The sequence below is a fragment of the Crocuta crocuta genome, unplaced genomic scaffold (assembly GCF_008692635.1).
Source record: "Crocuta crocuta isolate KB4526 unplaced genomic scaffold, BGI_CrCroc_1.0 scaffold233, whole genome shotgun sequence".
Classification (NCBI taxonomy): Eukaryota; Metazoa; Chordata; class Mammalia; order Carnivora; family Hyaenidae; genus Crocuta; species Crocuta crocuta.
In genome coordinates this window covers 4,932,191-4,954,469 of record NW_027529526.1, presented here as the reverse complement: position 1 = coordinate 4,954,469, position 22,279 = coordinate 4,932,191, and the positions used below count along the sequence as shown (strand labels likewise).

At 48.2% G+C, this 22,279-nt stretch overlaps 1 protein-coding gene across 2 annotated transcripts in view; it reads left to right on the top strand.

Moving 5' to 3' along the window:
* INSC (INSC spindle orientation adaptor protein) overlaps positions 1-22,279 on the top strand; it is a 90,209-nt gene that overhangs the window by 33,502 nt on the left and 34,428 nt on the right. For both annotated transcript variants that reach the window (XM_077761055.1, XM_077761056.1), the window contains exons 5-6: positions 6,816-6,929; positions 12,667-12,792. In XM_077761055.1, coding sequence (XP_077617181.1) covers positions 6,816-6,929; positions 12,667-12,792 — 240 coding nt within the window. The remainder of the gene's footprint in view (positions 1-6,815; positions 6,930-12,666; positions 12,793-22,279) is intronic.

The following is a 22,279-nucleotide window of genomic DNA, read 5'->3' as shown; positions in this document are numbered from 1 at the left end:
AGAGGGTGGGCGTTTTCCATAAATTCAATAAGCGAAAGCTGTAGACTCAAGGTTTTGATAAAACATATTTGAAACACACAAATATTTTACTAAAGATTGTATTGGCAAAGAAATTAATAATATTTTGATTTTCCTAATCCCTTCTGCATCATTTGGATAACCCAAGGTATTCCAAGTGAAAGAGCAATGGCTATAATTAATAATTATTTGATAAGTCTTGGTAAAGGACTTTTGGAATTCTTCCCAGAAATTGAGATAGTGAATGAGCAAGTCTAATGATTGGGTAACACTGTTTTTGCAAGTCAAGTGGTTTCTGATTCTTCTCTTCTACCAGTTGAGAGAAGTTAACAGCTGGGAGATCATTAAAAATAGTGTTTGATGATGGATCACCATGTGATTGCATAATTCACAGTGTGCTCAAAGGGTCAAGCAACTTGGCTATAAAAACTCCTCCCATTTGTCTCTATGGATTTATGGAAACAAAATTTTTCAGGTTTACATCTAAAAATAGGCATTAGGGCACCTGGGTGGCTTAGTCAGTTAAGCATCTGACCCTTGAATTCAGCTCAGGTCGTGATCTCGTGGTTCATGAGTTTGAGCTCTGAAAGCACTGGGCTCCATGCTGACAGCAAGGAAACTCCTTGGAATTCTCTCTCTCTCTCTCTCTGCCCTTCCCTGCTCACTCTCTCTCTCTCTCTCTCTCAAAGTAGATATGCTTAACTAAACTAAACTAAATAAAAATATGCATTAAGTCAATATTCAATCATGTCTATATGAGTTAATGAGGAAGCCTAAAAAGGATACAAAGCCTCATTTATCTCATTAAGACCTATTTTTATAATAAAATTTTAATCTTTATTATTTATAATTATGTATAAAAATTAGTAATCTATGTTTTTTTGACCAACTGTACTGGCAATAATCACAACAGTAACTGAACCCCGAAGAGAGTATTTTTAAATACTTAGAGCCTTATAGTCACAGGAAATAAAGTGACATTTCAAATTTCGGTGATAAATATGATAAGGGTGATCAATAAAACACTTTGAAACTCAAATGAATTACATGAAGATAAAATTCTGAGGGGGGATTAGAATGGGAACATACATTTAAGGATGAAAAGAAAAGATGTGAAATGTTCAAAATATTAAAGAAGGAGATGATTCATACGTTTTTAAGTGGATGATGATGATGGTATCAAGTTGCATTGGTATTTCAAGTCCATTGAGTATGTCTAAAAGAATGATGTAATGCTTTTATTTTTTGTCCATCTCTACAATCTGCTGGAAATAACACCCTTTCCAACTTTGTTCTTGAAACTTACGGTGAAAAAATTTCCCTGCCAAATTGAAAATGTGCGAGGGGTCATATATTTTTCAAAATTCCTTTAGGGCTAAATAAGAAAAGAAAGACTGCCCTAGAATACACAGGCACTCTAGTTCTATGTCATGTTGGCTGTTGTCCCTGCTTCCTGCTGGAGAATTGCTTAGGTCATAAGACCTCTGTCTTCTAAGGATGCTTCTGAAGTCTGGACCCTTATATGCTTAGAGAGGACCTGTCCTTCTGACATGCGCTTCTCAGGACACAGTCTTTCCATACCTTTTGAGTATGTTAGTCTCGAGTAGCATTTCTTTCTCTACATCTTTTTGTTTTTTGCGCTAATGACCTACGCCTCCAGTATTCTCTTTCCTTTTGTTTATCACCCGCTCCTTTCAGGGAAACTGAACTGAATTTCTGACCATTTACCCTGCTTCCTGTGCTGGTATCTTTCCTTATGTAACTCATAGCATGAGCACTAGTTGCTGGGTTTGAGCAACTTTACCACTTTGACTTTCTTTCCTTTCTTGCCCATTCTTTTGTTTTTCAGGAAAACGCTTCTAGATTTTGGGATTTCCCTTATTGAGAGAAATTAAATCAATTAAGGTCTGTATTTGCCCCCCACACCTCCAATTCTAAGAGATCTTATCCACATTTTCCTCCCCACAATGTATATTCCTACCTAGGAGATAGTTTCCTATCAGAACAATAGCTAATCCAAGCCTGTATTCAGTTATTATTTTGTCTATCTCCTCTTTAGTATGTCCCGTCTTTCTGTGCCTTTACTCAGGGGACTGCTTCATGCATTTCTCCAATACATTCTCTTAGGACATAGGCAATACTATATTTGCATTTTCAAACGTTTTACCTAGAAGTTTATCTGGTAATCTTTTAGATATTTCACGCTGTTCTCTGTAGTCCTTTCCTGTTTTCCAGAACTCTGTGAGTGTATGACAAACTAAATAACAATGATTTTTATTATATCTTATAATCTGAAGGGCCAAGAATGTGGGCAGAGCCTGGCTGAGTGATTCTTCTGTTCCATATGGCATCAACAGAGGTCACTTGGTGTTAGTTGGTGGCAGATGGTTTGGAAAGTCTTAGAAAACGGCATCACATGAATTGTGCCTTGGGGGAGATGGCTGGAAAGCTCGTGTCTGCTGAGATTATCCATCAGGGATCCTACACATGGTTTCTCCAGCATGTCAGTCTCAGAGATACAAAACTTTTTACAAGGCAACTCAGGACTCTGAAAAGAATGTTCCAAGAAGCCTGGGTGGCAGCTTCAAGGTTTCCTATGATCTAGGCTTGGACATCCTAGAACATTACTTCCACCAAGTGCTGGCTTTTATTGGTGAAGGAAGTCATGGAGGCCAGCCCAGATTTAAAAGGTGGTGGTGGCAGGGGGGAATTAGAGCTCACATCTCTACAGGAGGAGTGGCAAAGAATTTATGGCCATGTTTAATCTGCCACACCCTGTCATATCAGCCCACAGTTATGTCATTCCTTTGCATGGCTGGGCTGCCCTAACTATGTCCAACTATGTATTCTCTATCTGAAGCTTTACATAGAGGCATCACGGTATTTTCCTGGCTCCCTCCGAGGAACTTATTCCAGGCTGATGTATGAGAATTCACCTCTCCTGATCAATTTCACGGGGCTGCAGTCACTCTAACTGAGAAACAATTAAAAATATTTTTTCCTTTTTGAGTTCCTTATTTAGAGAAGATAGATTGTGTACATTCTTTAACCCTTCTTTATCCCTTCTTCCTGGTCTCCAAGATTCTGTGTGTGTGTGTGTGTGTGTGTGTGTGTGTGTGTTGGTGGTAGGTTTTTTGTTTTTTTTTTTCTTCTCTGCCTAGTCTGTCTTTAAAAAACGATTTCTGTCATTCAGGCTCATCAATTTTTGCTCTATTATTTTGTCTCTTTTCTGCCACTCTTCTTATGATACAGGGTGAAGCATACTTTTGACACGTCTTCAGTTCCCCCTTGATTTCCTGAAAAAAAAAATCTTGATTTTAGAGCTTGTTAGTTTGAAGCTGACACCAAGATAGGATGTGATAGATGCCTGTGAAGGATGAAAGGGAGGAAGTGGGGGCAAGCGCGGAAAGCCACGTTGCAGGTCCGAACACAGAAATAAAAAGTGGAAGGAAGACTTGAGTAAGAAGAGATGTAGAACTTTCAGGCCAAAGGAGTCCCTCTAATGGCCAAGGCCGCTGTAGTGCCCCTGCTCTGCTCTGTCACAGCTGGGAGTGGCCCAGGGAGGTATGGCCTCCAGAAGGACACAGGGGTCGATCCAGAGGGACAGCAGCTACAGCTCTCAGTCAACTCTGCCCCCTGCAGCAGGAGCTCTGGCTCCCACAGGACAGAGGGTTGCAGATGCTAATGGGATCCAGGATGGAGAACCGCTTTCCAACCTGGTGAGAGAGCTAATGAGGCCAGATATTCTCCTTGTCTCGGGACTTCTATCTTTGCTGGTTCTGGTGAGGTCCTTCTGGCTTTGAAGGAGATGGATTCACTGAGCTTGGAAAACAGGACATCGGATTCACAGGAGTTAAGGTCCAACTAACTCTACCACGTATCACATGCTTGACCTTGGTCAGATTTCTTGTGTCTCTGTTTCCTCAAGTGAAGTGAGGGTTGGACATGACTTGCTGAAGGTCCTTCATCTCTGACATTCTGTGACGATGTCAGTGGAGCCTTTGATCTCAAATTTTTCCAAATTTATCTTTATGAAAAGGATGATTACAACTTTTCATTGTCAGAGAGATGATTCACCGAGATAATCTGAGGCGTAATTATGGTATATGTGCGTAGAGACATTAGCAAGAAATTATTCTCAGGCGTAAATGGTCTAGTGTTAGCAGATGATTGCAAAAGACATTGGGTTGAATTGTTTAACGTCATGCTAATTTTCTTGAAGTGCAAACACTAATCAGGAACACTGAGTAATTAGGATTTAGGTATAAGCCCCCAGTATATGAAATCGGCATTTTCATGTGAGCATTAATGTCACTTATGTAAGTGCTTACAGTATGATGGGGGAGTATTCTAAGAAGGACGTTCATTACAGAGATTTGCAGTAACAAATCTTGGTTATTAATTTTACCTTTTGTCGAATGTCTTACAAGAGGTATCTATCAAGTCTTAGGGAATAATTTTTACATTTCATGTTGCTTGATTAAATACGCACTTAATCTTAGACTGCTATCTGTAGAGAATTAGCATATTATATGTGTGAAGTATTCTACAAGTTTGAATAAAGAAGAGAAAAAGAGAGTCATTTGCCTTGAACCTTAAACTCACTTAATTTTAATCATTTTACAGATGGAGAAACTGAGGCATAGGGTGTTTTTTCTCAATTGTCCATGATAACTGCTGACAATTTTATTTTGCTTCCATGTGCTAAGTATCTTTAGAAGTCCTTTGTTTATATATTGGCTACCTTTTTCTATTAAAATTTTTTTTAATGTTTATTTTTTAGAGACACAGAGAGAGAGACAGAACATCAGTGGGCTAGGGGCAGAGAGAGAGGGAGACACAGAATCCAAAGTAGGCTCCAGGTTCTGAGCTGTAAGCACAGAGCCTGACCTGGGGATCGAACTCACAAACCATGAAATCATGACCTGAGCTGAAGTCGGACACTCAACCGAGTTACCCAGGCACCCCTATGTATTGGCTACCTTAAGAAATGGGTACAGATTTCATTCTTTCTCATTGCCATGTGGTATTCCATTGTATAGATAAACCACATCTTCTTGATCCATTCTTGATGGACACTTAAGCTCTTTCCATGTTTTGGCCATTGTTGAGAGTGCTGCTATGCACATTGGGGTATATGTGCCCCTATGCATCATTTGTAGCAACAGGGATGGAACTTGAGGGTGTTATGCTGAGTGAAATAAGTCAGGCAGAGAAGGACAGGTACTGTATGTGTGCACATATAGGTGGATTAGGAGGAACTTAAAGGAGGACCATGGTGGGAGGAGAAGGGGAAAAATAGTTGGGGAGAGGGAGGGAGGCAAACCATGAGAGACTCTTGAATGCTGAGAACAAACTGAGGGCTGATGGAGGTGGGGGAGAGGGGAAGGGGGGTGATGGGCATGGAGCAGGGCACTTGTTGGGATGAGCACTGGGTGTTGTATGGAAACCAACTTGACAATAACCTATTTAAGAAAAAAAAAATGAAATGGGTACAGCCACCTTAAGAGACAGACCATGCTATTTCCACCTGGTTTTACACAGGAGAAAACTGAAGCCCAGAAGGGCTAAGTTTCTTTCTCTGGGGCACATGGAGACAATGACAGAGTCAGGATTTGCACCCAGGCAGTTTGACTCCAGAGTCCCTGCTTTCCACCTCAGGCACACTTTCTCATCAGCATAATGTGTTAAAAAAGGCAACCTGGCACTAGAACTCAGATCTCATTTTCTTTTATGTGTGTGTGTGTTTGTGTGTGTGTGTGTTCCATAACACTAGGTTTAATTAAAAAACAAATCCATTTTAATATTTTAAAATAACATAGCAACTGACAGTGCCTGAGCGGCTGCTCAGAGCCCCCAGCTCTGGAGGTGTTANCTCTTCTGAATCACTATCTCCACATTTCCCAGGAGAAACTCCAGCAACTAGAATTAATTAGCAGGTAGGAATCATTTATAATCAATGAATCATATGCTTCAAAGCAAATGGCTGATTATGAAGTAGTTTCAAGATACGTGAAAAAGCTTTTTCCCAGAAATAAGCTAAACTAATCTTTATGTCTCATTTGTTGATGAATTTTCCATTTGCTTTTCTTCCTGGCTCTCTCTGGGTCCTAGGTTCAGTCATTTCTAGCCTTCTTACCACAAGCCTTAGCTCCCTCAGCCTGGAGCAGGGTGACACTCCCCGAGTTACCCACTCTTTGACAGGACTCCCAGGGTGGCCGTTTTGGCCTGGCTATACACACAATGCAAATGTCCCCCCAGGCAGTAAGCTTGGGAGGTGTAGAAGTAGTGGCCTACTCTCTTTTTAGTTTGGTTTTGTTTTGTTGGGGCTACTTCTCTCGTCTCAATCCCTGTCTCAATCCCTGAACCCGTTACCCAGCTGGAGTTTGCCGTTGGCCATCAGTCACCCAAAACAAACCAATCCTTTGGCCAGAGCTGTAGCAGCCCCTTGGTTTTCAACTTGATGGTTGCATTTAACTGATGGTTTCTGTCCTCACTGGAAGCCCGGAGACCATCAGTACTGAGAGCTGATTTTCTGGTCTATCAGAATAGGACACATTTGTTGTCCATGCCCCAGGGGTTTGAAATTATCCCATATTTCTGAAACGTAGTTCAGACCTCATACAGACTCCTGTCTCTCCCAAAGCTAGGACCTCCTCACCCCCATCGTGGGACTGTGGACATGGCAGGATTATAGCTTCTAGGGGCTTTTAGGAGCGTGGATCCACTGGTGTTCCATTAAGGAAGATTAGTGGAGGATAGATGATGTGAGTAACCATCAGACTTTGCTCTCTTAGGCGCTCGTGAGAAAAATCAATGCCTCAGACAATATCTACACCACGGAATCCACCACCGGGAACCTGTTCAGCCTGACCCAGGAGGGGGCTCCTTTGTGCCGCATCATCGCCAAGGTGAGCTTCATGGTGAGCGGCCAAAGCGACAGGCTTGGGAAGAGTGGGGGGGAGCTAGTTTGGTGGGAAGAGCTGGCTCGGGACGTCTGCCCTGGCCCTAGAGGTTGTTTGCTGTATGATCTTGGAAGAGTCACCTCCCCTGTTAGGGCCTTGCTGTCTCCATCTTCAATAGTGGGTAGGCCCTCTGACTTCTGTTCCCTCTTGAGAAAAATGCGGTGCCCCCAGAGCCTCATCTCTATAATCCTCTTCATGTGGTGTCTGTTAGGTATATCAACCCTCCTTTCTCATCCTTACATGTCTCACCAAACTCAAACAAAACTTATCCCCCAACCTAGGTTCTTGATAAGTCCCCCAGATACCTGCAGTCACTGCAGTGCTACATGAGGAGAAGACAAAATTGAGGGTAACAGTGGTTTTCGTCAATTGCAATGGGAGTTCTAAGTCACCAGCTTCATGGTTAATTTGCCCTACACTTGGTGTACAAACACTTAGCGTAAATACAGGCAATTGATAACCCTAGGCTCTCACCAGGGTCTTCTATTTTATTTTTACTATTTTTTTTTAACTTCAGAAATGGCATTGCCATGGAGACAGAGCTAGTGATCTAATTGGATGCACAGTTCTGTCTTTCAGGAGATGTGTGATGCCACTCACAGGAAGATGGTCCGGTTCAGTGGTCCCTTGTCTTGCCTCTGCATCACAGCCCCTCATGGGATTTTGGAAAACACAGATACTTTTGCCCCACCTAAATTTACTGAAGTCCTGGGATAAGACCTGGGAATCTACATTTCAATGAGCCCTACAGGTAGTTAGGAGGCACGGCCACTCTCAGAATCACCCACCTAAGCCCCTAAAGAAATCTGGAAGAGGAGGCTAAATGCTTGTCAACCCTGCTTAGGGGAGAAGTAAATTGCATGTAACTGTAATAGTTAACATTCCAGTGTTGTTGTCTTGCTGTTCGTGGTGCTTAATGCCATTTGGACATTATTTAATAGCTTTAAATCACAAAACCATCCTAGGAAGCAGGTATCATGTTGTCCTCATCCATAATTGAAGAAACGGCTTAAGGGACTTACTCAAGTTCAGACAACTGATCAAGAGTGGAGTCAGAAGCAGAGCCCAAGTCTCTTTACTTCAAAGCTCATGATCCCAAAGCCCACAGTGGTGACTTCTGGTTCCATCCTGGCCCTTCAGATTCTTGGGCCAAAGAGTGACTCAGAAATTCTCAACCTTGATACATGTTAGAATCACTAGGGAGCTTTAAAAGTCACAGAGCCAGTAAGTGAGGGAGCTGGAATTTCAAATTGCCTGCTTGGCAGCAAAGGCTGTGCTTTTGCTTACTATTCTGAATGGCCTCTTAGCAGCCCTCTTCCTCTTCCTCCTCCTCCTCCTCCTCCTCCTCTCCCTTCCCCTGCCCTTCTCTCCCTCCCCCCTTCCACAACCTTCTTTATTTGCCGCATCCTTTCTTCTCTCCAAGCCCTGTGCTAAGCTTTTCATTCGTTATCTCATCTGATCCTCTCAGGGATCTTATGATGTGTTGTAATTATAATTCCCATTTTTGAGATGAAGGAACAGAAGATCAGAGAGAAGGTAAATAACTTGTCTGAGGTCATGCTCATTAAAGTGCAGAGCGGAGATTTTAACCAGATCTTCTGCCTCCAGAGTCTTAATCTCAATCTTCTTGTGTCTCCAGTCCTTGGGAGAGTATAGACAGAAGGCTGAAGCAAAGAGAAGGTTCAGTGATGGCTCCCATCTTCCCAGCCTGGAAGAGGGGGAGACTGGTTCCTCCAGTGGAGTCACTGTGTCTGGGGTTCTAGTCCTGACAGTGACACAGGAGCTGAGAGTCCCTGGTGCACTCTACGTAGCATCCTCACTGTCGGTGCTCAGGGAGGGTGCCCAACACTGTGACAAATTTGGGACAAACCTGGGCCTCGAAGTGGCCTGCCCCACTCACCTCCTCGGGGCTCAGTGTGGTCTGTCTTTGGGCCCTTCGTCTGTCTGAAGTCTGCGCTCTCAGCCTCTTGGGTTTCTTTGCAGGCCAAGGAAGAAGCCCAGCCCTCCCTGTGGTGGTAGTGGTAAGCCCCATCCCTTCCTGAGTGCAGAGCAGAGCAAACTCCCCTGCACTTTGTCAAAATTACCCTGCTCCTCTATTCCTTCCCCCACCACTAGCCTACACCCCACAAGTGGCCTCCTCAGCTTTTTGACAACTTATCCCAAGTCTGTCTGAATAATAGATACCATTATACACTTTGGCTTTGAGCCCATAGCTTTCTATAAAATTAAACAAGCTCTAGCCAGCAGTGTAATTCTGCTAGCTCAGTACAGTTCTCTCAGCTCTACTCTAAGATGGGTGCTGCTCTTGGGTCCTTGAGGGGACTTCAGCGTGGTCCACACAACTATTCCATCTCCCTTCCTCTGGAGCCTCCTTCATCCTCTCCCTTCTAGGTATTCCAACCCTTGGGATTCCTTTTATGAAGGTTTGAGACATTCTTCTAACCAGGAAGCTTTCCGGAGACTGCCCCTCAGCTGGCTGTCCAAACCTGGGTGCTAGGCCCTTTCACATACATGAACTCAGCTGTTCACCCAACAGCTTGGTTGTGTAGCTGCCGTGACCCTGTTTTTAGCCAAAGTTAACCAGCAGTTAAGTCAGGATTTGAGCCAGAATCCCCTCAGCGTGGATTCAACGTTTCTTCCCTTTAGCTTTCCCAGCAGCTAAAAATGCAAAGAAAGCTATTTTTCACAGGCTTGGCAAACGATGTAATGAGAACCCAATGCAAATGGGTACCGAGGCTTAAATATAGTTATGCTGAGTTCGGTGCCTCCCCAGCCAAAGGAAGGCTGCCACATTGATCCTGGCTCTCAGTCTGGCATTCTCTGGTACCATTTCTTCGTTGTCTGTTCCTACTGTAAATACTTCCTTACCTATCCATCTATCTATCGTATCTATCTATCATCACTTATCATCTCTGTCATCATACATAAAATATATTTATACTATATATGATTAAATATAAATACACAAAAATGTAAACATACGTCTTTAAACGCACCTACATATATAAGCACACATACACGTATAAATAATTTCTATCTGGAGAGAGGTCAATAAGAATCAGCAAGGCTGGCTGGGGAGACCTCAGGACTCCTGTTTCTTTTCTTCGCACCTTAAAGAGTAATTCAATTTCACTTCAGTGACTCTCTGAGTGAGGTCTTTATGTGGAACCCCCATCAGATGTCTCAGAGACCATGAGAAAGTAGGAAGACAGGGATAAAGGACTGTGGAGCAGGGAATCAGAGGGGGTAAGTGTCTTGTCCCGCACTAGAGTATATCTTCATTCGAGTAGTGATGTGCACTTACTACCAGAGTGCTTCTCTTTGACCCTTCCACAGCCCCCTCTCATGTGATGTTAGGAGTTCCTGTTCTGTGTTCCTGTAACCCTGTACCCCCTCTTTTCACCACACCCCTACCCAGATTTCTTCCTGCTTTAAAAATTACCTGCTGTCCCATGACTCCTTGGCTGCCAGGGAGTGGCTTCAATATGGACCGAGGCTGTGTTGCTCAGTGCTTAGCACAGCACCTGACGTATGAGACACCATGAATAGTTTTTGGCTGCATGGATGAATTTATCAGCCATATATAATATGCCTCTTTCCCACCAAAGGAACTACCCCAACAGGAAGTAGGAACATGGAAGTTAAGGAACGCTCTCAACTGATTGTCAAGTGTTAGAAATTGGGAACTCATCTTGGTCCCTGCAGTGATAAGTAGCAAAACTCTTAGCATGAAGAGGGCTGCCGGGCCGATCTTTGTGGGCTGCTGGGGAGGGAAGATTCGGGAGGACTTGTTGCAGCGAGTCTGTGCTGGGCCCTAGGGGTCATTACTGTGGCTTCTTCTAGTTGCTCATTCAGTATCTGTGCCATCAGTCACAGCTGCGTCCCCAGAACATGAAACAGTGCCTGGTGCTTGGTACAATTTTTGTTGAAAGAGTTCTCAAAAATCAGACAGGGAATGAAAGTTTGCTGGACTCACCTTCNAGAATAGAGTGCAAAGATTTAGTTAGAGCTGGGGTGGTGAGGTTAAAGGCGAGTGCCCTCAGGACCAAGTTCAGATCAGTCTTCACAAATTCTTTATTCTTGCCACCTGCAGACACCCTTGCAGCCTTCAGGGAAGGGGGAGGGAGGAAACGGGGCCAAGCCAGATGGGGGGTGTCCAGCTTCTCCTGCACTGGTGGTGTTGCCACTGGTCTGCTGGGCACCCCGGTGAGTCTGCTTTGGGACCTGAGAGCCATGGTGGCTCCAGTGATTTCTACAGAATAAACATGGTCAGTTAGGATGAGTGCCTCACCTCACCCCTGGATTCTTCCCAGAAGTCCTCCCAGGCTGCGGTGAAGTCTCCATGAGTTAAAGGTGTTTCTCCAAGCCCAGCTGTCACAAAACAAGTACGCACTCACACTCAGCTAGGGTGATCGTTGCTGAAGGTTTTCTTTTTTTTTCTTTTTTCTTTTACAAACTAGAGTAAAGAAGGAAAAACATGGTTGATGTAGATTTGAGTGAATGAGTTCACCCATCTGGCTTGCTTTTTTTTTCCCCCTCACAAAATGAGAGTAAATTCTAGTACTGATAAAAATAAAAGTCCTTTTTTGAGTGCCTGCCCGTGGTGGTTGGAAGGATCTGAGAAGTAATGGTGTTTGCTGGCAGAGCGAGAACCAGCACGGGGCATCTGGGTTTCAGTTCCCTCCACCTGCCTCAGACTTGCTTCTAGAACCTACCTCCGAGGACTCCAGCCTTGTTCTGTGGCAGGCTGCTGAGAGGGAGTCGCCAGGTAGATGGGAACAGTGTTGAGTGGTGTTGAGGCTGGCCCTCACAAATACATCTGCACTAGCCCCTGGCGCCACAGCCCCGGAAGTATTTGGACAGTCCTTCTTCCAGTTTCGACCATCAAGGGTGACATTGCTTTCAGAGGTAGCACTTCATTGCAGTATGCATTTGAGCGTGGAAGTGTGTGTGTGCACGTGCATGTGTGTGCGCGCACACACGTGTACGTATGTATAGTTTAGGGGAGGAATGATTCTTTTTTTCTACCATCTTCTTAAGTTCTCTGGCTGGTGCCCTATAAATCGGGCTGACAAAAGACAGATTAACAAGAGAAAAACAAGCACAAGTTTATTAGCATATGCATCACCATTACACACGGGAACACTCAGAGATGAGTGACTCAGAGGCTTGGTTAGAACTTGAACTTATATAGCCTCTTAGCAAGAGAACAATACATTTTTAGAGAACTCAAGAAACAAAGAACAGGAAACCGGAAAAGAACTTTGAGTCTCTAAGGGTGGCAAACTGTAGGAAGGCAAAGCTATGGAAAACTGATGATAGATGAAGGATGGTAGGTAAAATTTGTTAGGAGGATTCCCGTGACGCCATCTCCAGGCTGTAAGGGTCTAAAGTTATCTCTGGTGATTCCCTTTTGTCCTTCCTAGTAGACAGGGGAAGGGGGATATCTCTGTAAATTTATGTCCCCCTTCTGACAAATAGGAGGAAGGCAGAGACCTCTGATACCTGCTTCTTCTCAATTGCCTTCAGCTCTTAACGGCAAAGTGATGTTTTGGGATGGCCTGTTCTGCTGTCCTAAAGACCCGAAAGCATATCAGCTGAGTGAGAGATGCCAATCATTCTTGAGTCAACCCCAGGAAAGGTGACCCAGGGAGGTCATGCGACATTTTCTTTTTCTTGGCAGGAGGGTGGGGTCGTAGCCCTCTTCAAGGTCTGCCGGCAGGATAGTTTCCGGTGCTTGTACCCCCAGGCGCTCCGCACGCTCGCCTCCATCTGCTGTGTGGAAGAGGGTGTCCACCAGCTGGAGAAGGTAAGAGAACAGCTAGCTGGCTGGCTGGGTGGGGCTCGAGGTCCCGGAGTCACGTGGGTAGTGGGTGGGGCCCGACAGACCTGGTGGCCACCTGGGCTCCTTCCCCTGAGAACCTGTCTTTTCCAGGCATCACTCCAATGGGGCCGCTGGGATTTTGGCTATGGGAGTTGATGAGGGGGAAAGGGATTAAGGAGTTTGGCCAGGAAGGGCAGGGCCCAGAGGGGCACTCCTGTGTGGAGAGGCCAACAGTCCAGTGGGTAGAACACGGCAGGAGGCAGGCAGGTGGGGTGCAGAGTGGTGTCAAAGCTCAGGGCTGTTGTCCTGCACTCATGGCAGGACCCCAGTGGAAGGAGGAGGACCCTGCTCTCTGGGGGAGAGTGGGCAGGAGAAGGACGGGCATTGGCCTGGGCAAGCAGGTGGGGCTCAACCAAGCAGAGGGATTGGGTCAGGGAAACCGAAGCTTAAGTCCAAGTGTATGTTGGGTCATCATGGCATGGGATGGGTGGGGCCAGAGGGAAGGTAGTGATCTGGTAGACCCAGGTACCAAACTAGGGTGATGTGACTAATTCCAGCTACCACCGCCCCCTCCACCGCCTCACTCTCTCCAGGTTGTAGGGCTGAGGTTGCTCTTCCACCACCCAGGCCTGAGAGGGTCTGAGCCTGCAGATGGACCCTCAGGGACTTTAGCCAGGAGGGTAGGGGGCTGGGGCTGACGTTTGGAGATTTCTCAACCAAGTTTCAAGGAAAGATACTGGATATTTTTATGGAAGAGAGGTACAAAGGCCAGGAATATCCTGGTGATAGTTGTGGTCCCCTCTGGGCTGGGGACCTTGGGTCTGGTCTGTATGGGGTCAGGGCAAGCAAAATGTCCCCCTTCCTCTGTCCCAGCTCCCAGAAAACCCCCACCCTACCCCCAGCTTCTTCACTTCGGTTTGGACTCCTAGTCAGATGGTCATCTCACTTTCCACCTGCCTCTTTCCAAATCTGCTCAGGTTATGGGACAGTGTCGTAGGATCATGGCCTTAGAGATGCTTTTAACTGAGGATGGAGGATGGATGGGGACTTGGCTCATTTTACAGATGAGAAGACTGGATCAAAATGGGGGAGTAATTTCTCTGAGGTCACAGAGCAAGATGGTGGAAGAGCTAGAGCCAGCCCTCTGGGCAGAGCGTCCCCTTCCTACAGGGATGGAAGCCTTTGTACCGGAGAGGGGGCCATGACAAAAGACAGACCCCATGAAGTAAATGCACTGGGCATCTCTGGGTTTCTATGCTGAATAATCTCTTCTCCCATCAAATCTTCTTCCTTGGATAGTAGAAACATGGCCAGACTGGTTTTGTTTTTCATCTTCTTTTCCTCCTTGTCGGTGGGAAGAACAGGAGGAGAAAATAGAAGGGATTGGAATCACCAGTCTTCCAAAAGTCGTGGATTTCTTGGCTTCAGAGAGTTTGCAGAGCAGCAGGGAATTTTTAATCCAGGGAAGAAAAACAGCAGGGCTTTTTTGTTTAGAGATAAAAACCTGTGCAGCTGGGAAGTCTGGAGATTTTTCCTTCCATCTTCGTGCTGCTGCTCCAAAGCTAGAAGGCATGAATGCATCTTTGCAGGGTCTGCCCTGTCCTCTGATGATCTAGCCCCCAACACACATCCCTTCTTAACTCACTAGAACCCTGTGAGGTGAGCTCTCATTATGTCTCCATCTTAAAGGCAAGGAAACTGAGTCTCAGGCGCTTTAGGTGACTTGTCTAAAATCACAAAATACATTCTAGAGCCAGAATTTGGACCCTCTCCCTGAGTCTAACGGCCAATCTACCTCACCTCCTCCCTGGTTAAATATATGCTGTCACAGTGCCTCAAAGGCCCTGCAGCTAAGCCCAGGGTCACCTCGCTGCTCCTGGCCAATGTGCTAAGCACCCCCACCCCCAACTGGCACAGGAGAAAGTGGTCCTAACTGGGGCACTCCCCTCTTCCAGGACAGCTTACTTTCAATGCACAAGACATTCCTGGAACACCTCTGTGCCAGGCAGAGAGGGAGTGAGGTCAGCCTGAGAAGAGCCCCCTGGTGGTCTGAACAGCAACTACACCGCCCTTGAGGCTCCACGGGCCTCCTAATTACATTCGATGCTTGCCTGAGTGTGCAAGCCACCTCTTTGCACAGATGAGGAAACTGAGGCCTGGAGAGCGGAAATGACTTTTCGCACAGAATTACACAGCTTATAATTCATTCGTTTAGCAAATATTTACCTACTGCTCTTTGCCAGGTACTGTTTTAAGTGCTGCTGGGAGTTTAGCAGTGAACAGCACAGGCAACACCCCCTGTCCTTGTGGAGCCGACATTCTAGTGCAGGGGGGTGGTAGGTTGTGGCCTGTGGCCTGTTTTGAGACAGCCATGAGCTCGGAATGGTTTCTTCTTCTGTTTTTAAAGAGTTTTAAAAAAAAAAAAAACCCCAGAAGAATAACATTTTGTGTCACATGAAAATTATGTGAAATTCAGATTCACATTTTTTGACCCATAAATTTCAGTGGAACTGGCATGGTCATTCGCTTAGCTGTCGACTGTCTACTTTTGTGCCACAGCAGCAGAACTGAATAGTTGCAAGAGACCACACGGCCCACAAAGACAAAAGCATTGACTATCTGGCCCTCGGCAGAAAACGTTTATTGAGCCCTGTCCTAACAGGTAATGAGCACATCGTGACAATAGCTAGCATGCATCAAATCCTTGCTCTGGGCGGGCACTTTGCTCAGCACCCCCTTTCATTGTGTCATGTGATGGTTCGTCCTTTGGTGCTGTGATTATCCTCGTTTATAGCAGGATGGCAGACTTGGAGAAGCGAAGCACCTCGCGCAGGAGCACTCAGCTACTCAATGGTCTAGCAGCCTCGTACTTGTAATTGCAGTTCTGCCCAGCCAGAGCCAGCCTGCGCTGTGAACCATTATGCAGACCCAGGACTCGAATTTGACATTCTGAGGCCAGTGTCCATATTCTTTTCCTCCTATCATACTGCTTCCAAAGTTGTGAGAAGTTCTAGACCCAGGAAGGGCCGGGGGCTCTCACAGGGGCCCTGGCATGCCCCCTCCCCCAGGTCCTGCCTGCACCTGCCCCACTGTGTGGTTTGGGCTGCTGAGCGCTGGCCTCGGAGGCTCCGTGAGGTCAGCCATTGTGAGTGTGTAGGGTGGAGGCTGGAGAAGCCCAGAGACAGGCTGGATCGTAGAAACCCCAGCGTGACAGGTGAGGCAAAGACAGGATTGGGAGCGGGGTGCCCGAGGCTCTTGCCAGCCACCTTACGAGGCCCAATTCACGCACTAGTCAGATAATGTTAGAGTCTCAGCCTTCTGCTGATTTATTGGCCTGAGCTCCTCATGGAGGCCCACCTAATTAATTGGCAGTGAGACATGTGCTGGATTTGGTGAAACTCATCTTTGTCATGCAGCTCCCCCCACCCCCCACTTCCCTCCAACCCTGAGGAGGTCCACTAAATCATGCACAGACCCCGTGTCAGAAGTGCGGGTCTAGACAGGGCACCAGACACCCTGCCACGTGATGCCCAAGCTCTGCCCAGCTTGGGGATTTCGTGTGGTCCTAGTTCAATCGTGGATTCATTCATTCACTCTGTGGAGTCACTGAGGCATCCGCTTCCTCATTCCTTCTCTCATCCGGTCATCCATTCACTCACTCATTCATTCACTCAGTCCATCGCCCACATGTCATGCTACTCATCCACTCCCTCATGGCACATCTACCAAGAAATAGCCCAGCGCAGTGGGGAAAGCACAGCCTTTGATAGTCAGGCTCTCCTGTTTTGGAACCCAGGCTTCTCCACCTATGAGCTTGAGCTACATTTCTCTGAGGAATTAACCACCTTCCCAGAGGTACGGTCTCCTCAGTTAAATGAGCATGATGAAAGCTACTTCCTAGCACTGTCGGAGGAAGATAGACAGGCACTGACAGATGGCTATTATGATTATGGCTGGTGCGATGCTCATAGCTGGGGTTTAGAAAACCAGTGGCCTGAGGAAGATTACCCTCTGGTGGACAGGAGAGCGCTGACGTAGCAGGAGGAGGGGCTAACGTGGTCAAAGACGCTGCTGGGTGCGCAGCATAGAGAAGCTGCGTGAGGCTGGAGCTCGAGCCCTCACATCTTTTCCATTTTACAGATGAGGAACCTGAGATTCAGGAACTGTGTCCCCTCTGCTCATAAATGTAGAGCTTTAGAAGCAAGTCTGGCTGGTTTTGAAGTGTGTTCTTTATAAGGTGTGCTGCCTTGAGACGAGTTGGCCCGTCTGAGGTGGGAATGGCAGGGGGATGGCCTCCAGGGAGCCAGGCCATGGGTGTTGGCCTGAGCAGGGCGCAGACCTGGGCAGGGCTGGAGGGGCGAGATGTCAAAACACAGCAAAGCCCTCTCCAGAGGTATCTGAGGCATCAGAGGTCTAGTTCATCCTGGCCACAGCATCCCCAGCATCGTGTTTCCCCTAAACCATCATGTTTTGGGAAGTCTGTCCTGCTTCCCCCTGTGTCCCTAGCAGATAATCACCCCTCATTCCCATCTCTGTGCTGGGCCCTCGTTCCCATCTCTGTTCCATCTCCTCTTTGTGAGGAGAGACAAACAGCTATGTGCCCTGTCTCCCACAGAGGGTGGCTGGGGAGAAGCCCAGGGATTCAGACAGTGGAAAGGGCTGTCCCATGGCTGTCAGAGGCCACAGGCCCATGGCACCCCTCTGTGTGAGATGCTGGTGAGGGCAGCCATAAGGAGGCCATGGAGCTGGGCTCAGAGGGCTAAGGAGGAGCTCCCAGGGAGGCCAAGGGAAAGTGGCCTCGGCAAAGGCAGAGGGACTCCACAGCTGCCCAGTTGGTGGTGGGGCTGTTAAGTCAGAAGCTCCATGTTCAGTGATTTGTGGGGCCCAGGAGAGAAGAGACAGTGTTCTCTGAACCCCACCTTGGAGAAGACTGGAGAAAGAAAACAAGGGTCCAGGAGGGAGTGAAGGCCTCAGGGCCATACACACCCCAATAAGAGCAGATGGACCCGCCTCAGACTGGGTGGCCAAATGACCCAGCCTGCCTGGACTGGTCAAGGCAGACTTCCTGGAGGACTCAGCAGGGAAGGTGGACTGGCTTACCAAGGGGGAGGACCGTAGGGCTTGGGGAGGCTGACAGCGGGCTGGGGAGCCAGTCACTCCCCTCTGAACCTTGCTTCCCTCTTTATACCATGGGGGCGCTGCCATGATGGGGCGAAGCAACAATGAGGGCATGGCGCCCTGGGCTGCCTGCACGAGGGAGAGAGAGCTCGCCTGTGTTTGCTTCCCTTCCCTCCTCCCTGCCCATTTGTCTCCCCCATTTCAGTTTGATCCGGGGAAACCCTGCCCCCAAAGAGGCTGAGTTCTGGGGATTTTACGAGAGTCCTGGCAGATGCTCTGAGTGGCTGGAGGGATGGTCAGGACACTGTTGGTGCAGGCACTGGGGCTGGACAGGGCCAGTGGCCAGGATGGGGTTGGAGGGGGCTGGGGACTAGAGAGAGACTGGGAATCTGAGGGGTAGGGACCTTTGGGTCTAGGGCCATAAGGGGTGGAAGCGGGCACTCAAAGCTCAATGCTAAGACAGCCTCAGATAACCTCCAAGACAGTTCTGGTAATTGCTTCCTCCAGCCTTGAGACCAGACATAATCTTGCTTTCAAAAGAGTTTCTTTTTATTCCCACCCCTCCCCCCTTGTTTCATTTTTTCAAATAAGGAGTTCACCCTGTGCTGGAGCCAAAGGGAGAGTTTAATGAAAATCGATGGAGAAATTAAAGTTGGAGAGAAATTAAAGATGAGCGGTGGGGAGGGGACGAGGGCGCAATATCAAGTCCAAGAAGAAAATCATCAGTAGCGAGGGATGGGTAAACTGCTATCTGTCCCCATGTAGCTCCCTCCCCCTCCACTGTTTCCTGGGGCAGCTTCTTGGGATTGAGTTGCCATGACATCAGAAGGTCTGAGCTGGTCTCGGGGTGCTGGATCCAGCTACTGAAATCCCAGAGACCCTCAGCAGGAGGGAGCGGGTGCAAGGGGGCTGACTGAAAAATTCTGCCACGCCTGCTGCAGGACTTTCATAGGACTTTCTTTCCATTGTTTGTTCACTGCAGGGTTGCAGATGGTCATAAATAGGTAATATTTGCCAAAAAAGTTGGCAGTTTTTCTTTTCTTTTACTCATTTGAATTTCAAAATGGCTATGTAAGGAAGGCAGGGAGAGATGGTCATGCCCATTGCACAGAGGGGGAAAGTTGAGGCTGGAAGGCATAGAGATGGTGGAGAGGCAGAGCCTGGGCTGAGAATCCCATTCTTTTGCTCCCAGCTATGGGTTCCTGTCAGCCTCTCCTCCACACCCTAATTAGCTGAAAAGGGCATAGTGTGAGGACCCCAGGGCAAGGCACTACCCTATTTTGATGGAGTCAGTTCTAGTATGTCAGTGAGGTTGGGTGGAGAGAGTGGGGAAAGAAATCTTTGCTTAATTTGATTTTCAGCCTCTTCTTTACCTACCAGTAGCTGCTGGGGGTGGGGGGTAAGAGAACGCTTCTGAATGGAGATCCCAGATGCCTCTCCACCTGGGGCTCAACCCACCCAGGCTTATCGGCTTCCCCCACCCCTCAAGCCCCCAGGCCAGGCCTCCGACTGAGTTGGGAGTGGGTTGGGACTGTGCAGAGAACCCCAGGGTCCCAGGTCTGCTGTCTGTGCTGTGACTGACAGGCAGACAGGAGGGGAGACTGCCAAGGTCACCTTCCTCATCCCTGCAAGGGGGCTGTCTAGAGAGAGTGTGGTTCATCTACTTCCCTGAGCTCTGAGTCCCCTAAGCTTGTCCCTCTGCCTTGGGAGCAGGGGTGAGGGGACTTGTAAGAGGCCAGGATGTAGAGAGACAAGAACAAAATGAGGCACACTGCCCCACCTCACTTAAGGAGTTCATGCTGGGATTACGGGCCAGTATGGTTCAGACTGAAAGAAGGCCCTGCTGCCTTGGGGAGCCTCACCCCCTGTGCAAGGCACAACCTGAGTTTGGAGAAGGCATGGAGACCCCTGGCAGCCTGAACTAAGTGCTGCTCAGAGTAGGCTCCACTCCTAGGTCCCCATGTGCTATGCAGCAGCGGCCCCTGGTGGATAAGAGCGGCAGTTGCACCCTGTCACACTGCCCCAGGCTCTCTTCCGGAGCTAAGGCTGGTGGGCTCAGGGCTGGGAACCACCGATCAGGGACAGTGTATCTTGTGTGTGTGTGGAGGGGTGGGGGGAGAGTAGAGAATGGGGAGGGAGGTTTGCAAATTCAAGGCAACAGGATCTTCTTCCTACCAACCTAGCTTCTTCTAGCAGGACGATGTGGATACATCTTGTAATCTAACATGTTTCTGACTTCCAGAACCCTTCCAAAGTGCCCCTAGTTCTTACTGGACCCCAAGCCCCTCAGCCTGGCACAGAGGTGTCCTGTGAGCAAACTGCCTCTGGCACATTGTCCCCTTGGTAAGCAAACCTGGCTTCCACACCCGGTTTCAGCATTTAGTGTGTGTTGACCATGCACCCCCTCTGAGCCCTGGTCTCACCGTATGTAAAGTGGAGTGATAATCCATGCCTTGCAGGCTGTGAGGACAAAATGAGTCCATGTGCTATGAATGCGAGTTTTTCACCTTTCCTGCCCGAGTCCTTCACTGAACGTCTTCAGGCCTTCCTCACCTTGCAGCACCTGCCTAGGCTGGGGTGGCCTGGGACGGCGTCTCACCCGCACTTGCTGAAATTGCCCAAGTGCCCTTCTCTGGATGGCCTTCCCTACCTCTCCTCCCTCTTGGTGCTTGCACTGTACTCGGTGCTGCTCCTGGAGCATGTTCCTGGCCTCAGAGCTCTGTCTAAGCTTCCAACCAGCAGACACTCTATCACCCGCCCCTTAGCCCATCAGGGAAGTGGCTCGCACACCCAGGTGAACAGTGCTTGCTGCACGACTGGATCAGTTCTGTTGAAAGTGTTCTGGTGCATTCTTCCTCATTGCAGAAGAGAGTGTAGAGGCCCACTTACTGTCACAACCCAGTGATGTGCCACCCCACATTTCCATTGCTGGCAGCAGGGCTGAGGCCAGAGAATGCAGGTCACGTGACTTCACTCAGCTACAGCCTGGCATGGCCTCTGTGAGGAGCTTCATGCCCAGGTATGGGGTGGGTGCAGGGAGTGCAGACATTCTAAGTGTCTTTTCAGTAAGGACAGAATGCCCTGAGGCCCCTTTATACCATCTGTCCCTAATAACTTGTCCCAGCTTGCCATCCCCTTCCTCTCACTCCTATGGCCCCGAGCCCGAGTTCTTAGGTCCCCAAAGCAGACCCTGTCTCCAAGTTGGTCGTTAGTGGCGACAACCTGGGGCCAGCCCTTCCTTTGCCACTGGTTTGCCGGGGACCCACAAGGAGGTTTTCTAATCCCTGGGAACCTCGATCTTCTCATTTGGTGGAGGGAGACGTGTGTTCTGAAGGTGCTGTGGGACATATGAAGTAATTCTGGGACACAAATGTGATGAACAGAAGTCAGAAGTGCTGAGCTGTCTGGGCTAGGAATTCTGGTGCCTCCTCCTTGGGGTTGTGTTGAGGGGGCGGCGTTCCTCTAGGGGATGTCAGAAGGGAGCTGGGTACCTCTCTCCCCTGTGGAAGCCTGTGGTCATGTGCATGTCTGTGGCGGGCTGAGGAGCAGCAAACTCGGCAAGGTAAAATGCTGGTCAAAGTGCATCTCGTAGGCTGCACCACAAGCACTCTGGTGAGAGCAGCCATTAAATAAGAGGTCGGAGGTAAATGTGATGCTAATGCTGGAGAGAAGGGAAGCTGTCCTACAGAGAAGCCAGGGTTCCTCAGAGCGCTGGGCCAGGCACAGAGGTGGGGACTGCGTCACCAGCACTGCTTACCCTCTGGCTTCTGAAGTGGGACAGGTGCTAGTCTGGAGGTGAGCAGGGGAAAGGAAGTTGCTGGGGAGGGGACACAGTGAGGAGGCTGAGGGGACTACAGAGGTGGAGGTTTGGGGCAGATTTGACTAGGGAGGACCCACCTTCTGGAACAGCCCAAGCACTGACAACAGGTCTGCTCTCAATCCACAGAGGCAGAACCTGACCAAGTGTCCTCGGTCCCTGCCAGCAAGCAATGGGGCCTCTAGTCCCAGGCAGAGACAGAGAGATACAGGGAGAGAGAAAGGGGATGAGAAAGAGGAAGAGACTTAGGAAGCATGAGGGAGGGAGGGGAGATGGGACACAGTTTCCAAAGGAGCGTTTCATTCTCCTCTGGGCTGCTTCAGAAGTCTGGAGTAGTTTGCAACCTTGTGATAGCTGGACGTGAGATGCCTGATTGTGATCTGCTCAGGCATAGAGTGATCTCCGTGATGGTTCTGATTTTCAGTCTCCCGATGAGCAATGATTTTGAGCATTTTTCCATATCCTAAGTGACCATTTGGTTATCTTCTTCTGTGAAATGTCTGTCTGAGACATTTGCCCATTTGCCCTTTAAAAAAA